The sequence below is a fragment of the Emys orbicularis genome, chromosome 1 (assembly GCF_028017835.1).
Source record: "Emys orbicularis isolate rEmyOrb1 chromosome 1, rEmyOrb1.hap1, whole genome shotgun sequence".
Taxonomy (NCBI): domain Eukaryota; kingdom Metazoa; phylum Chordata; order Testudines; family Emydidae; genus Emys; species Emys orbicularis.
Window position 1 is genome coordinate 309199279 of NC_088683.1, and position 18301 is coordinate 309217579.

Here is an 18301-nt window from a genome sequence, read left to right on the forward strand (position 1 = left end):
TACATATCATAAAAAATGAGGTGAGTCTAGATATGGTGTTTATAAATTTACAGGACTTGTGGGGATAAGATGCAGTTATGAAAGCCAGCTATTTTTCTGGGCTAAATCTTGAAGTTCTTACTCAAACAATTTTTTCTTTGAAGACAAGAAAGGACTAAATGTTTGATTCAATATTAGTAATGAAAAGCATCAGAAAAAGTTGAGTACACTAGTAATGTAGTCCTGCCCACAAAAGGGAACAGTTACTATATTTGGCTTTGCTTTAATTCTTTATAGTTACCTAAATTAATATCAACATTGATAATGTTGTGGGGGAAAGTGACTATATTTAGCTATTTTTCTTACTTAATCCCATTTCCATCCCTTATTGTGGCAGCATTGTTTATTCTGACAATGCCTTTGGAGAGATCCCATCAGGATTTCCAGAGTTTATGCCATCAATACTGACCATCCTTTAGTAATCTGAGATGCTGTGACCTATGTTAGAGACCCAGCCTTCTTGCCTGGCTCTGCCTGATCAGCAATCCCAAAAAAGGTATCTTTGACAGAGCGACTCTAGGAAACTGTCTATACTCATTTGAAAGAAAAGAATAGTACAATACATTGTACCCCAACTGAGAAACAATAGTTTATATTACTAGAAACAGAAGTTAGAGATTATTCTTTCTACTTAATATGGTACAGAATTTATTTTCAAAACCACTTGTTTTTTTTGGAATTTATAGTCTTAAATAGCTATGCCTCCCTTTGCAGCATGAAAGGTATTTGATTTGATTTTAAGCAGCTGCCAACAGCCAAGTTGGCCTAGATACTTGAGAATGCCAAGTGCTGTGATTATAGCACCGGGTGGACATTGTAAACAGAATGTAATTTATAAGGTCTTCAGAGTACATAAGTAAAGTAACAGGATCGTCCATAACTTGTTTTTAGAAGAAAAATAAATTTAATTTATTATACTGTGGAATCCTTATTTTCTCCAATTACAAATAGAATCATATTCAAAAATACTTAATTCATATATTTTGTGACAAAAATAAATACCATAATAACTATGATCCTTTCTGTTACTTTTAGAACTTATAGAGCTTCCCTTGGTAAAGTTTGACTTTTCCTGCAATAAAGTGCTCGTGATTCCAATTTGTTTTAGAAAGATGGTGCAGTTACAAGTATTATTGCTTGAGAACAATCCTCTGCAGTCTCCACCAGCACAAGTAAGTAATGTGTGTCACTTAAATTGTGATTTTAGAATAAGAATAGGCTAGATGATATCAAGAACAGCTTGTGTTTGTTTATTATAGTATAAAACTTCATTATCTTGTTTTTTCCCAAGACTGCAAACCCAGCAATGCTATCTGTTGGGTCTTAATGATCACAGTCAATTGATTTTAGCTAGAATTTTTTCTGAAATATAAATAAATGGGAGATGGTAGGTCTCCTCAAGCTCCTAACTTGTGCTCTTGAGCATACATAGCACCTGAACAGAGTCATTCTAGAATATTCCCCCCACTAAATTGCAGCTACTTTATAAATACATTGGTAATCTTTATTTCATTTGCCTGTCTTCCTTCAATGGTTACTGCTAATAAACAGGATATTTTTATGATGATGATGGGGGAAATTGTAAGAGAAATGTTGTGGATAAACCTATGTTCCATAACTACTATAAGTGAATGGGCAGACATTTCAGGAAGCTTTGGTGTGATTTTACCAATTAACAAGCCACTAATATGTTCAAGACAGGGAATAATCTAGTTAAAACAACTTTCTGTAAGCCTACTGTATGTGATGCACATAGAAACTAAGAAGTTCCATATTTGGATATAGCCTGCCTTGAAGTGTAATGTATTGTGATGATGAATGTAGACAACACTTCCACCAGTAGACAGTGCTATATCTTACTGTTAAGTTGTTGCCTTGTATGTTATGTTGTTGATATGACCTGAGGGGTTAGCAGGAAGATCTGTCCTGCCTGTGTGTACTAAGTTGGTGCTTGCTGTGTCCCAGTAAATCTCTGATTCTGTAAGCAAATATTACAACTGGTGGCTTCAAGATGGCAGAAGCTCTTTTGCCTGAGAAGAAATTTACTGGTCATGCAGATGAGACTGGAATCTTTGAGTCTTCACAGACTTTGAGTGGACTGATGAGGAAGCAGCACAGTACGAAGCTGTACTTTTGAATAGTGATGCCAAAGTATTTTACCAGCAGCTTCCCAATGCGGATCATGGTTCTTATAGACAGTCACACAAACACTTATATAACCTCTGTGAAAGGCCATTGGTCTTTTTGAAATACTGGAAGGAATGGCAAGCCAGAAGGCATCTGGAAGAGGAACCCCTGTAGAGTTATAGCGTGCATTAAGGAGATTGTTCAGTAGGCCTTTACGTCATACCCCCGTCTAGGAGATGACTCTAGTGAAGCAGAATCGGCTGTTCCACATCTGGAACTGGCAAGCCATGAGAGTATTCTGTGTGAAAAGTCAGTTTGTAAACAGCTTAAGAGGAGAACTTCATAACCTGCTGGTGAAGGATAACATACTGGACATATCTATGGACCTGATTATATGCAGAGTTCAAAAATGTGGAAGAAGAAATTAATGTTTCTCTTAAAGGTATTAGCTGCTAATTCGCAGCGTTAGGGTATTCCCTTATACCAGATGTTGCACTTCAAGAAATTATTGCTAGTGAAGTGGCTAAATAATTGGCAGAGGCCCATGTGCAACCTATTCACAGGCATCCCATAGGTCAGAAGAGAGAGACTGTTTCCCAAGTGCGTCCCATGACAGATGACATTTGCAGGTGATGTAGAAGCAAAGGCCACTGGAGACAGAATTGCCCAAACAGATGTAAGCCACACCAAGGGAAACAAGAAGTTGCTGATGCAGTAGGGCCACCATCAGCAACTCTTAGAATGGGCCAGTCAGGAGCTACACAGACACCTGGTTACTATGTGTCTGGAGACATCGATGCCTGGAAAATTACAATGCTGTTGAACTCAGGATCTGAAATAAATCTGATCTATGGCGAACACCTAGTGCTGAAAGAGAAGAGAATTTGTACTGCAGGAGTTTGTACTGGGGGAGGGATAGCTCAGTGGTTTGAGCATTGGCCTGCTAAACCCAGGGTTGTGAGTTCAGTCCTTGAGGGGGCCATTTAGGGATCTGGGGCAAAATCAGTACTTGGTCCTGCTAGTGAAGGCAGGGAGCTGGACTCGATGACCTATATATATATATATTTATTTAATATTCATAATTAAACTGGTGAGTGTTAAACAACAGTGCTGCCCCTGAACTTGGGGTCTTTGCATACTAGGTGGACTTTTGTTGTGGTGACCAGTATTTCTAGTGCTGTTATGTCAGGAGAGGATTTCATCCGAGGGCATCACAAGAATTCTTGGGGTATTAATAGAAGAGTTTTGTCCCTGGATAACATTCAGATACCCCTGCTGGATGTTGGCAGGAGGAAGTGTGGACCTGGGGTTTTTAGAGGTGCCTCTACCTTGCCTACAGGATGACAGAGAGGAACCTTGTCCTTCCTGTGAAGGCTCAGGTAAAGTTGTGGTGAAGCCAGCTAATCATGCAATAATACCCCTGATGATAAAGGACAGCTGCAGTGAATCTGTAGGAGTATTTGAAGCCACCAATATCTGGTCAGGATTGCTGTTTAGCAAAACTCTATTTTTTCGAGCTGGACCAAAGGGTGTGATATGGATAAGTGCAATTAACGTGACTGACCAGGAAATGTAGCTAGAGAAAAATCAGGCCATGGGGACAGTGTCCAAGATAACTAGTGTCTCAAAGCCTCCCAAAGGGGCAGAGATCAAGAGCTATGTTGCAGTCCAGTCAGTAAAAGAGCTAGGGGTTGACTTAACAAAAGCAGCCGTAGAAAGCAACAAAGGGAAGTGATTAGAACAGTTGCTTGTACAACATGCCACCGTGTTCTCCAGGAATAATGAAGAGCTTGGGAGATATGATTGGATGCAACATCGGGTTGTGCTTAAGCCAGGGAATATTCCTGTGAGGCAGCCCCCACATCAGTTTTCCCTGGTGTCACAGTCACAAGTTATTTTTGGGTTCCGCAAACCCATGCTTCCCTGTGACTTGATGTTCAGGCAGCAAGAATTGGTAAGGCCCTCTGCACCTACACAGGGGGGTGACATGGTGGAATCTACCATCAGTGACCTGATGACAGCATTCCAGAAAGTGGAGGAACAGATGAGCTGGAAATGAACATGTCGAGCACAAGATGTCAGGAAAAGAGGAAAAAGATCTGCCCATCCAGGAAGGAGAGAGCTGTAGGTATGCAACTGGAAAAATCCCCAAATTACTCCTTTTTGGAGGGGACATTACACAATAATTAAGAAACTAAACAACTTATCATTGCTGATTTTTTTTTTAAAAAGTGAGAGCCCATCCTTTTGTATTGCATTGAGAATTGGTGCCCAGATTCACTGAAAGAAAGGGGAGGGCAAACATTGAGGATGCTCAACAACTATTCCAGAGGGCTTCAGTAGAGGATTTGGAGGTACTCAGCAGGTTCCTATGGCTAATAAAGGGAGACTGATTGTGGACAAAGAATTGCTGGGGTGTTCTAGGAACCTCAACACTGTGCCATCTTCATCAGGCAGTCTGACCACAACAGATAGGCCTGATCTAGAGGACATGAATCCTTCACTCGCTGATCATTTAGATCCAACTATGAGTGATGCGTACATGACTGAATACAGGACTTGAGGGGGCAGATTAACATGGAAATCTGCATGGATGGCAGACGACTTGGATTCCTAGGCGTTACTGTTTAAATTGATATTTAACTAGAGAGGGGAACATTGTAATGATTAGTGTAGATAGTACCTCCACCAGTAGATGATGCTATATCTTTCTCAGTGTGAAGTTGCTGTATGCAGGTACTTGCGGGTACTATAAGTGAGTACTACAGTAAAACTGAAGGAAATGCCTGTGTTCTCTGTAGGCTTCTGCCGTCCAAAGTTTTCCATTGTCATTGTTTGGACTCATTAAACTATTACAGCTCTGCTATGGGAGCCAAAAATGATTGTTGATTGACGGGCATCACTTGCATGGAATAAGAGTAAGACGTGATTTGCTTAAAGAAAATGAAAACATTTTCCATTTTTCCATTACCCATAAAGCTGATTTTAAAAGATAAGTGAAGCAGACACCACCAAGTGGTGAGATTAGAAATCTGAGTTCAGTTTTTTTCTCAAATGGAATAAATGCATCATACAAATGCGTAGAAACTTGTAAAGACAATTTAACTAAATAGAAAGAGACAGAACATTTGATTTAAGTGCCCTGTTAACTACTTTCTTAAAATAAAAAATATTTATTACTTATAAACTGAAAAATATCATTTGTTTTGTCTTTCTCCATTGCGGAGGGGGAAGGTACAGTATTTTTCTCCTGGATTTATAATGTAGCATATGTTGATATGGCTGCTTCTTGTTTCTACTGTCTCTACACACTTATGTTGTTCTTGATGTTAAGGGAGATGTGCATTATTCTTGGAATGTATTTATACTAGAAGACATAAAGTTGTGCACATCTTGCCCAAACCCACACGGGTCACAGTGGGCATGCTCCAATTGAAGGCATTGGTAAAATTCCCATTATCTCCATTGCTACTTCTTAACGTCTTCTCCAAAGCAGCAAAATGAGATTGCACACTGTTTTTGTTGTAATTTTTTTAAACGATATAATCTGATGGAAAACATCCTGTCTACTATTTTTCTAGGAAGTTAATATTAGTAAGGTCAAATTTGGAGCAAATATATATTTTTAAATCTTTATGGTTATAAATGTTTTTTTTTCTCATCCTAATAGATTTGTATAAAGGGTAAAGTGCACATATTCAAATATCTGAGCATACAGGCGTGCCAGATTAAAACAACAGACTCACTTTATCTTAATGCCATAGAACGACCACACTTGCAGCAACCTGTGGAAGAGAGGTAAGTACAAAAGATTAACATTGCATTCTTTGTTCACATAAATCAGTTCTAGCAGTCTGGAAACAAAGTGGAATATATTTTTTATTCTTTTACTTCAAGAGTTTTCAAAGTAGGTTTATGTCAGCTGTACCTTTTTGAATAAAACTCTCATCTGAATTAATAATCTTTATTCCAGAGAAACCCCTGTATTACTTCAGAATGATTATAACATAACTTAAATGTAATCTTGGTGATTATTAAATATTACCCTCCACCATAACCATGTAATTTGATTAAGATGTTTTAGTTTTGATGGACTCAGATTAGATTAGATTGATTTTTAAATACACTTTGGTGTTTTTCATGTTTTCCCCCCTCATGTTATCACTACTGGGCAGAGTTAAGGTTTTTGAGATGACTTAACTGTGCATTTCCAAAACTTAACATGGTTGGATTTCTTTTAAGTGTAATTTTAACTCTGAATTTCTTGGATTGGTAATGCTGAGTTTGGGGATAATGTGATAAAATGTTGATCTAATTACTGTTTTGTCTTCTCAACCTTAACTCAACGTTAGTAAGTTTGTCTAGGGATATCCTTGTTTTTTAAAAAACTTTTCAGATACAAACAGTAAAAAATGCTACCATTATGATATTTCTAATGACCTGAGATAAGTAGGATCAACTTTAATATTTTTTAAAATTGTAATTGTAAACAGCGAATTCACTGGTACACCAGAGCAGCACAAAGCAGCCAGAACCGGGATTACATCTGCTTTGCATCACTAGAGCAGTGCAAGGCAGCCAAAGTGTGTTGGTGGATTGTGCCTTTAATTTTCAGTTGGTTTATTGGTTTAGAGAGCTATGTTACAGGCACTAGCGCTATATGAAGGAAAAGATGGGCAGGGAGAGCCCTGTTGATAACCTGTATAATAATATTAAATACAATAATTAATTATTTATCTTATTTGCAACCTAATTTCTTCAAACATGGTGTATGCACAAGACTTCAATGAATTTTAATTATCAAGATAGTTTAAAAAGTCTTTGTTGTTCCTTATTAAGATCATTCGGGACAAAGAAAAGACTGACAGGTGCTACATTTCTTAAAGAACCAATTCTTAAATTAATTTGAACTCATAAACTAATTGATAGATTTTTCAGGTAAATTCTCAAAAATTCATCCTGTACTCAGAGAGTAACCCCTGTAAATTTGGGGTGGATATGCTATATTTATCCTATATAAAATAGTTTAATGCTTGGTTTTAGTCTAAAATGAAATTCAGCTTTAGCTATGGAGTTGTGACCAGTGGTATAATGGTATAAAATGAGCATATAGTTTATTATGAGAGAGATCTACTTCGTCAAAGTTGAAAAGGCTTTCATTTAATTTACTCATGGGACATACAGCGGCGTCTTTTTGTTGTATGTTCATGCAAGTGACAAGAACAGTGGGGTCCTGGTCCATAACTGGGACTTCTATATGCTACCACATTAATAATGATAGGTCCTCAAGCATTGTATTTATTACATATCAGGAACAGCAGACTTTTTCTACATTCCTGTGTTATACTTTATTAATTTATCACATATACTTTAGCACAAGTATATCCTTTGTATTCATTAGCTTTTCCACTAGCCAATGAAAAACCAAAAATTATGGAAAATACTGTTTTCATGTTTCTGAGAATAAGAAACAAAGAAACCAAAGAAACACAAAACCTCTGGGATTTCCACAAATTATTTCACACGAAGTCCCAGTATTTACTGATAACAGATGGCAAAAACTGAGCCTTAATCAGAGACCTGGCTTTTACAAAGACGCTTAAAATTGCGTTTTTCATTTTTATTGGTAAATATGTCTAGTTGCTGAGAAAGTGACAATGTGCAAAAAAAAATAAGGTGGAATTGGGCAGGATTACAATGTAATGTTTTAGATCACAAATAGACAGAAATGTGTGATGTGGAAAAAATGTGATGGTCAATGTATTATCATAGGAACATGAGCATATGACTAATATTGTACTGTACAATGAGTAAAGGTCATATATTAGGCAATGAAACCAGAGCAGAAGGTACCTGGCATTATTATGGTTTACCAATTTAAATAAGTAAACCTCAAGGAGTTTTTAAATTAATGCATGTCACAAAGGTACCTATGTTATTAATTACTTCATGCTCTAGGGAGCGCCAACGCCCTTTCCTCCAACACCAATTAATTTTTAACATATTAATGCTCAGGTGCGATTCAGTTGACTACAGTCTGAGTTCAACTATTTTAGTTGATTTGAAAGTCAGTTTGGGGATATGCTAAGCAATCAGAATGCTGCTAAACTACTGGCAGTTTTTATCTTTGTGAACAAAAAAGGATGATTTAACAATAGATTATTTTTTCCTATTTTTAACCTGTAAGTTTACTATCTTCTTAGAGGAACTTGTCGAGTTGTTCGTTTAATTCATTTTACTTGACATTGAACATTTGCACAATAATGTTACCAGTCTTACTTCACATGTATTATATTATTAATTTGTTAAGGGATTGATCTTGGACCATAGAGGCTAATGGAAGTTTTGGCACTGACTTCACTGAGATCAGGATCAGGCTCTTAGTGCACACTAAAATAACTTTCTGTTCACTTTTGTTTACATTTAGCATTGACGACATATATCCAAGTAAGAAGGATTCTGATTCAGGTGTTGGCAGTGATAACGGAGATAAACGTTTGTCAGCTACAGAGGTAACTTACCTGAATTTTTGCTTTTTCAGCCATTTTGGTTCCAGTTGGATAGTTTTGTGGAGATGCTTTCTATGTATCAAAAATATGCAGCCAAACCCTGGACAGAAATTTCTACAAAAGTAAAGAGTGAAATGATGAGGATAGAAGAGAAACTTTATTCTATATACCCTTTGGAGGGGGCTGTCAAAACACTTATTTCAAAAGGTTTTAAGAATACATTACTGAAGAACGAAGGTTCATCATGAGTGGATTGATGCCTTTGTGATTTTATTGCCTACGAGAATTAATTATTTATCTCGCTCTGATTGAAAGTCAATGAGGATTGGGCACCAAACTCCTTTAGGCACCTTTGAAAATCTGACCCTAAATTTATTATTATTTTGCTTCCACCACTCAGATCTTCTTTTCAAGTTCATGCTGTCTAAAGGCCACTGGAAGACACAGTCTCAGTGTTACAGCTGCTTTGTAATGTTCTTGCACTTGGCTGTTTTGTTCTCTAAATACACCTCTACCTCGATATAACGCTGTCCTTGGGAGCCAAAAAATCTTACTGCGTTATAGGTGAAACCGCGTTATATCGAACTTGGTTTGATCCGCCGGAGTGCACAGCCCCGCCCTCCCCCCCCCGAGCGCTGCTTTACCGTGTTATATCCAAATTCGTGTTATATCGGGTCGCGTTATATCGGGGTAGAGGTGTATTCATTAAAGCAGATGCCAGGCTGGCACTCTACTTTGCCGCTGAACTGGCATTTTTTTTGGAAGCACAAAATTGAAAATAGAGCCTTTTGAGGTGGGTCTCCCGAAAGGACTAATTTGGACTTGGTGCAGTTTCTAAAATATTGTACATTTAAAAGAAGAAAGAGAGAGGAGTGAACAGGACAGTGGGAGGCTGCTGAGAGAAAGGGGTACTGCAAAAAGAGAAAAGGATAGGTAAATTGAATCTTCGGGGGAGTTGAGAAGAGCAAGTGAAAATGGATGAATGGAAAAGAGCATGGGAGGGAAATAGGAAAAAGAAGGGTGGGAGATAATGTGGAGAATATGACAGGGAAAGTAATGAGGTATGGGGGAAAATGAAGAAGGAAAGGAAAAGGATGAAGGTTAGCTGTGTAATACAGCTCCCAGTGTGTCATGACTTTTGGACTTTATTTGGTACATGCCTTTTTCTTTTTTTGTACAACGCCTGCCATGTTCTTGATACTAACCAAAGGAACCATATCATCACATAGTGGCATGATGAAAGCTTTAACTTCTCCTTTTAATTTTTATAAAGAGAATGCTGCCATTTTCTGTACTTCTTGTAAAGTATGGATTTTCGTGGGAAAGTGAGTGTTGGTGAGCCCATGTGTGTGGCCTCCCCTTGTCCTGGTCCCAGATAGGGGCTCCCCCAGGGAGCAGCAGTGGCCAAAGCTGCTTCGTTACTTAGATGTTGTAAATGTGAGAAGGATCAGAAGAGGCCATGTGTCCAGTCCGCACCCTTTCCTCCCACCCTCCTTTGTATACTTGATGCTCAAATATGAATTCTGTTTGATTGGTTTTTTTGTAAGTCAGGCAGCCACAAGTGGGGAATTCGGTGGTGAGGGTCAGCAAGACATGGGGCACACTTTTAGCCACTATAAATAATAATGACAGTGAATGGGGAGCAAATCTCCAAAGTAATTGAATGATGAACTTGCAGAAACTTGTCCAAGCTGCCATAGAATTTTTGGTCTGATTGATGGGAGGAATTCATGTCACTTTAAAGGAATGCATATTTTGCGACTCTGAACATGTTTATGCTGATTTTCAGTGCTCATCTGCCTCTCAAATGGGTAGGAGAGAAGTTTTTTGGAAGTTGTGCAAGGAGAAAGATGGCAGTCTAGAAACTGAATTTATTGTTAATACAAAAACAAATAGAAACTAATGAGCACTTGTCATAAAGGATATAAATTGGTTTGTTTTTTAAATGTTAGAACATTAAAAAGGACATAAATTGGAAAGTATTTTGACAAGTTTCCTCCTAGAAATGAAGCTGAATCGCTGCAATTTCAGGCCAGAGTTTTAATAGTTTCCCTATAGTCCTGGGAGCATATATTCCATTCAAGGAGTCTGAATTTTCTTATTGCCATATTTCTCCATATTGCTTTTCTCATATGTTTGCTTAAAGTGACTAAGCTTGTTAATGAAGCACTGTTATTCCAGAGCTTTCTGTGTGACTATAAAGAATATTTTTAGAAAATGGATTGTCCCTCCTGTAATTAAAATGTAGCAGGCCTACACTGGAAAAATTGTTTTAAGAAAATAGCAGGAGTGAAACCACCCCTTTTTCATATTATAGCACAAAGATTAATTATGTAATATTCATATATTTATTCATTCATTCTTTTTCTCTTTCCAATAATAGAGAAAATGGGAAGTAGATCATGAATCCTAAACATGCATAGTGAATTTAACATGAGAGAAGTGAATGGTATCACATTTTCTTGTACATCATACTTTGAGATCTCTATTGTACATGGAAATTTTGCAAAAAGTTTATAGTACATTGTGATTTCAAGTCCACGTTTTGTAACCAAATACATCCATGATCTTTTCAAATAGAGCATGTTAAATTAGATTATAATCACTTCCACTCCTTTAAAATGTGAATGCTTTTACAATGTACAAAAAGCTCATCTTTCTTACTGAGACTATCTTTACAAATATATCAAAACAAATTGACTCATAGTTCCCTAAGATTAATTATATTTCAGTTCATTCATAAAATGTGAGACAGAGCTCATTCTATTTACGGTTCTTTTTCCAAGTATGTGTGAGATTTTTGTGTAATTTAAATAAAAAGGGGATTTTTTTATTCAAATTAAGTGAAGTTTTTGTGTCATTTAACACTGATGTACATTTTAGGAATTTTGTTAGATATGCAGTTGGGCACATACAGAAAGGAAGGAGAGGGGATAGTGGGCTAAATGAACAAATTACATATATTCTCTGTCTAGCTGGTCTGACCCTGACAGCATCATAGAGGTCATTTCTTTATAGCTGAAGTGTAGTCCTGGATATTGCCAATATCACATCTTCTCCTTTCATGTATTGTTTCTGAGGACAATATATTGATTATGGCAACTGTGAGATAAATCCTGCTTTTCAATGGTATCTCCTTTACAGTATCTCGTTCATCTTTAGAGATGATGGATAATACTCTGAGTCACCTTTTTTCTTTAAAATTTCTGTCTCAGTTAAAATTCACTAGAACAGCAGCATATTTTTATTCCTTTAACAGTAGTATTTGAGATTTGCATAGGGAGATCAAGATTAAATATGGCATATGAAGATCCATTTGCTTTCTCTGCACCATTACCCTGAAGGATATGGCATTGGTACTAGCACTGTAGGTTCTGCTTTGAGTGCTGGTCCCTATGTGTTTTCCCCTGTGGGGATGTATGCGCTCCATGCACCTGAAGCCGGAGAATTTTGAAAGCAGTGGCTGTTGATCCGCATATGCGCCCTGGCTCACCTCGTGCCTCTGACTGAGGAGATAAAGAGTGGGTGGACCGACTGCGTCTCTGGTTCCTTCTCACCACCCCATGGTCCGGGTCAGAACCTCCAGCGTCCAAAGCTTTGAATTTATTTCTTTATCTGTTAACATATATTTAGATATCTGTAAATAATTTTTAGAAGTTTTAGAATTTAGAGGTTTTATCTAATAGTTTATAGTATTTTATAATTAGTCTCCCAAATCTGGAGATCACTCCTTCCTCTGTACCCCATTTTGGATATTGGTCTATGCCCAGGACTCCAGGGTTCAAAATTTGTGCTTCTTGCCTGTGATCCTTCTCAGTCAGTGATGACCATCAATGCTGCATGTACTGCCTTGGGAAAATCCGTGTCGTGGCAAGGTGCAATATCTGCTGTTTGTTCCCCAGTCATACCCAGGAAGGGTGGGAATTTTGTCCAAGGAAACACCTAATGGAAAAGGCCATGAGGCCGCAATCGGAACTAGGTTGGGAGCCCCTCTCAGGCACCCCCTCCCACCCACTCACCCCTCTGTTCATCCATGAGCCTGACTCAGCAAGGAGTGCGCCTTCTCTCATGAGACCTTGCTCAGGACTTTCAGCAGGGTTTTGTCAGGAGAACAGAGAGCATTCTCATAAGCATGAAACTAAATCTTCCTCCAAATCCACTTTGAAGAAGTTGGATTCAACCCTGCCTAAACCAAGCATGTCTCTAAGCTCAGCCCAAAAGAACTTAGTACATCTTAAATCTCAGCAGCGTGACAAGAAAGCCCACAAGTTTAGGGCTTCATTGGCACTGAATCACGATCTGCCAGCACCAGTGTCTCTGGAATCTTCAAAACACAAACCCTGGGATCCACCAGTACTGATGAAGACCGATCACTGAGAGCATTGGTTACCCATGGTACAGTCTTTGTCTTCCATGACTGTGTCTCAGACTATCTGTACTGTGGCTCCAGCAGTTCGAATGGGCAGGACCCCTCTCCTTCTAGGAAGAGCTGAGACCTGTGCTGCTCCTGAGGACATCTTTGCTCTTCCAGATCTGGAGTCTCCTACTCCATCAGGTCCCTCCATCTCAAGAGAGGTTCTGACTCCACCAGAAGAGCCAACATTTGGGACGAGTCTGTCTCCCGTTCCATCTTTGGGCTGTGACTTTCCTCCAGCGGCACCATCTGTATTGCTGTTGGGCCCAGAATTGGCTTTCTCCTCATCGGTAGATTCTGAACTGCCTGATGAATCATTATTATTGGGGGGAGGGATAGCTCAGTGGTTTGAGCATTGGCCTGCTAAACCCAGGGTTGTGAGTTCAATCCTTGAGGGGGCCACTTAGAGATCTGGGGCAAAAACAGTACTTGGTCCCCCTAGTGAAGGCAGGGGGCTGGACTCAATGACCCTTCAGGGTCCCTTCCAGTTCTGTGAGATAGGTATATCTCCATCTCCATATTATTATTCCCTCCTCCAAAACACACCTTCCTGGTCAGAAGACCTGGAGCAGCTTGGGACCAACATTCGTCTCATCACCTCCTCAGAACCATTGGTACCCCATGCAATGGGGACCTCTGAAATCCCCATTTGATCTATCTTATTGGCCATACTGGGTGCCATGGGACCAATACCATCCTGCAGAATTGGCCAGTATGCTAGGGAGTTGTCCCTTCTCTCCCTTCAGAGAGGGCAACCAGAACTGCCACCTGAGGAGAAGGAGTATGTGCCAAATCTGTCAGTTCCATTGGAACTGAGAAGATTGCCATTTTCATCTCCAGATGAGGCTGTGTTTCCAATGTCTCCACCCCCACCCCCCATTACTATAAGCAATTCCAAGAACTTCCTCACAGAATTACAGGGGAGCTTGCAGATTCCTCTTTAGGAGATTCAGGATCCTCAACACAAGCTCCTAGACAGCCTCCAGTCCTCTGGCTTTACTCAAATAGCACTCCCTGTTAATGAAGCCATCCTGGAGCCATCTAGAACAGTCTGGCATCCCCTGGCTACCTATGCCCCAACCCCTAACAGGACAGATAGATGGTACTATGTCCCAGCCAAAGCTGTGGAATTTCTGTTCTCTCATTGGTCCAGGCCGTCACAGTGAAATCTAAGCAGCAAACCCCCTAACTGATAAGGAGGGCAAGCTTCTCAATTTACTGGGAGAGAAGTTCTTTTCTTCTAGCCTCCAGTTCAGGATAACCAACTACCAGGCACTGATGGCTAAGTACGAATTCTGTGAATTTTGAATAGTTCGGGACTTTGCTGACAGACTTCCACAGCAGAACAGAGCTCAATTCCAGGCTCTCATAGAGGAAGGCAAATTGGTTGCCAGAACCACTTTCTAATCAGTGGTAGAGACAGCTGATGCATCTTCCAGTGCAAGGGCTACTGCCATTGTAATGTACAGGGAGTTGCGGCTCCAGGCTTTGGGGTTTTCCAGGGAGGTCCAGAACACTGTTGAAGATCCACCCTTTGATCAGACTGTTTAATCAGAAGACAGAGGAGTCCTTACACACTCTAAAGGACTCCAGGGCCACCCTCCGCTCCCTGGGAATATATACACTTGCCCCAAAGAGAAAATTCCACCAGCAGCCATGCAAGCCTAGACTGATGGCACAACGGTTCTACCACCAGAGACCTTACAAGCCATCCTGTAAGAGGCAGAGGGTTCAAAAGACCTGCTTTGCCCCACATCTTTCTCAGCCCAGTGCTAGCCCTCAGCAAAATGTTATTTGTGATGGGAGCTTGAGAGCTGCAGACTACTAAGACCTACACCTCCTGGCCCTCGCGTACTCTTTAGGGGTTGTCTAGCCCTCTTTTTCAACACCTGGAGTTCAATGACAATGGACAAGTGGGTGCGTAATGTCATCCATTCTGGCTATATGATACAGTTTGTCCCTACCCCATCCAAAACCGCTGCCCTGCCCTCTTTTGGGGGCCACTCTCACAAGAAGATTCTCAAACAAGAAGTGGAATCCCTCTTACAGTGAGAAGTGATAGAGCAGGTTCCTCATTAGTACCAAGGAAGGGGTTTTTACTTGACATACTTCCTAGCATCCAAAAAGAAGGGTGGTTGGAGACCCATTCTCGACCTCTGCCATCTTTATTTTCAAATTCAAGTTTTGCATGGTCACATTGGCATCTATAATTCCGTCCCTGGAAAAGGACATGCGCTTTACACCTCCCAACATGAAGGACACCTACAGTCATGTGGACATGACCCTCTCACATGGTGACTCTCTATTTCTTCCATGATCAGATCCCTTGAACTATGCCTTCCCTCCACTACTACTCCTGCCTTGGGCTTTACACAAGATTCAGCAGGACAGGAGTCATCCTCATTGCCCTCAAGTGGCCCAGAAAGTTTTGATTCCCAGACCATCTATGCATGCCATCTCAGGCACCAATCATTATTCCAACATTTCCTGATCTCCTGACCCAGGGGAATGGCAAGATCAAATGTCCCAACCCCCATCTGCTTCATCTCAGGGCTTGTTTTTTGGATGGGCATCATCCTTAGAGCTCTCGTGTTTTGAAGCTGCACAGAACATCTTTTCTAATAATAGGAAGGATTCCACTAGAAAATGTTACCTACTTAAATGGAAGCTTTTTTTTTTTTAATCTGTGGGCATCAGATGTGTACCCCTGAAAGCTGCAGCTAATCTTCTTGTTCTGGACTTTATTTTTTTTCCTTAAAGACATCAGGTTTGTCCATCAGCTCCTTACAGTCCACTTGGCAACAATCAGTGCACACCTTCGCAGGGCCACTCCGTCTTCGTGCACCCATTGACTAGCAGATTCTGGAAAGGCCTAATCAGAATCTTTCTGCCCATGAAAAGGCCCACTCCTCAATGGAACTTGAATCTTGTTCTCTCCATATTAACTAAGCTCCCTTTGAATCATTAACTTCTAGCTCCGTGTCTCTCCTGTCCTTGACAGTCACATACCTCGTAGCTGTCACCTCAGCCAGAAGGATTGGTGAGCTTGGAGCACTGATGGTGGATTCTCCTTACAGAATCACAGAATATCAGGGTTGGAAGGGACCTCAGGAGATCATCTAGTCCAACCCCCCTGCTCAAAGCAGGACCAATCCCCAGACAGATTTTTGCCCCCCGATCCCTAAATGGCCCCTTCAAGGATTGAACTCACAACCCTGGGTTTAGCAGGCCAATGCTCAAACCACTGAGCTATCCCTCCCCCCCCCCGCTATATTCCATAAGGACAAATTTTCATTATGTTTATACCCTAAATTCACTCCAAAGTATTTTCAGAGTTTCACCTGAACCAGTCAATTCACTTAGCTGTGTTCTTCCCAAACCCACCCTTACCCTCAGAAGAAAGGGGTATCCATGTCCTCGATGTTTGGTGAACTTTAGCCTTTTACCTGCAGAGAACATAATCAATCAGAAAGTCTCCCAGACTATTTCTCACCAGACACTGTGCCTTGGTACAGGACTCCTCCACTGATGCATCTTTTAGAATGGTGGGCTTTTGTCATCTACAACCTCGCACCCTCCTCTTATTTGGGTACTGCTGGTCAATCACCCAGCACTCGAAGAAGAGAAAGCTACCTACCTTATAATAACTAGAGGTTCTTCAAGATATGTGTGGTCCCAGACTGTACTACGCTATGCTCCCTCCTTTCCCTCTGCTACGGATCTTTTTATTCTCAGTAGAGAAAGAACTGGAGAGGCGGTCGGTCTGCCCTGCCCTTTATCTCCTTGGTTGGAGGCACAAAGTGAGCCAGGGCACGTGTGCAGTCCTACAGACGCTGCTTTCAAAATTCTCCAGCTCCTGATGCATGGAGGACATACATATCCACAGTGCAATACAGATAGGGGTCACACATCTCAAGAAACTTCCAGTTACTATGAAGTAAGTAAGTTTCTCTTGTGATGTGTAGTTGTCCCAGGTAAAGAGAGAAGGTGCGTGAGGTAATATCTTTTATTGGACCAACTTCTTTCTGTTGGTGAGAGAGACAAGCTTTCAAGCCACAGTACCTTTCCCAGACTTGAAGAGCCCTGTGTGGCTTGAAAGCTTCTCTCTCACCAACAGAAATTGGTCCAGTAAAAGATATTACCTTACCCACCTTGTCTTTCTCATAGGAAGGCAGAAGCTTTCAAAATGGCTGCATCAGGCACTAAAATGGTTTGAAATTAATGCTACAGTAGCCTTAGATTTTTAAGATGAAAATTAAACTCTTCATTTTCTGCGGCTTTGATCCTTGAAAGTCTGTCAACGGCTTCCATTGCTAACTGAATAAAAATAAAAGTACAAATGAAGGAAATGAGATACAGTATTTCACCTGTGATAGAGCTATGATGACTTTTGTATAATTACAAAGTTGCTTTGGATAGTTCCTATTTGGCCCTATGCTGTCAGGAAACACCTGGGAAAATCAGTTACATAGTTACATCAGTTAAAAAAACCAACAACCCTGAATAGCCTGTGAAAGGAATGATTGCAAATGAGCAAGGCTGCATTTACCTTTTAACACTCTTTCTAAATTGTTTGCATAACTCCACTGATCAAAAAACCCTGCCCAAACTTTAATTCTTAGAATTTGTGATCATGCCAATAGAAGTTGCCATTGTACTGCACTATTTTCAGCTGAGAGTTTCTAAATTAATAGGACCTGAATAGGTCCAAAATAATCTCTCTGGATATGCTGCGAAAGCCATCTGCTTGACAGAATTTGTGGAAGTGTTGAGGAATGTCTTTGCAAAAGTGGAAAGGGACATTACTGCTTCTCTGATTTAATGACAGTCTGAGTTTATTTATTTCCTATATATGATTATTTTAAGCTGCTGGATGGTCATCATTATGTGATTATAACTGTAATTATTAGGGTGCTTAGAGCTTTTTGTACAGTGACCTTTTTTTGTTTTAAATCTAAATAAATAAATCTTTGCGTATATGTATGTATATAAATAATTGACAAATAGAAGCATTTGTGCAATACTAAGTTATTTCACTGTTGAGCTTTATCACTCATGGCAAAGGTTTTTCAGATTCCTGAATATATATGTTTGTGTGCACAGCATATCATCATTTTACTAAAAGCACTGAATTGTGAATGTAGAATTCATGAGTCAAAAGTATAGGATACATCGCTTTCCTCCTATAAGCTACTATTTAATCTTTTACATA

General features: G+C 39.9%; 1 protein-coding gene across 1 annotated transcript in view; it reads left to right on the plus strand.

Annotated features, from left to right (window-relative positions):
- LRCH1 (leucine rich repeats and calponin homology domain containing 1) overlaps window positions 1-18301 on the plus strand; it is a 248329-nt gene that overhangs the window by 142628 nt on the left and 87400 nt on the right. The window contains exons 5-7 of the mRNA XM_065402085.1: window positions 1075-1211; window positions 5837-5964; window positions 8594-8678. Of these exons, the coding sequence (XP_065258157.1) occupies window positions 1075-1211; window positions 5837-5964; window positions 8594-8678 (350 nt within the window). The remainder of the gene's footprint in view (window positions 1-1074; window positions 1212-5836; window positions 5965-8593; window positions 8679-18301) is intronic.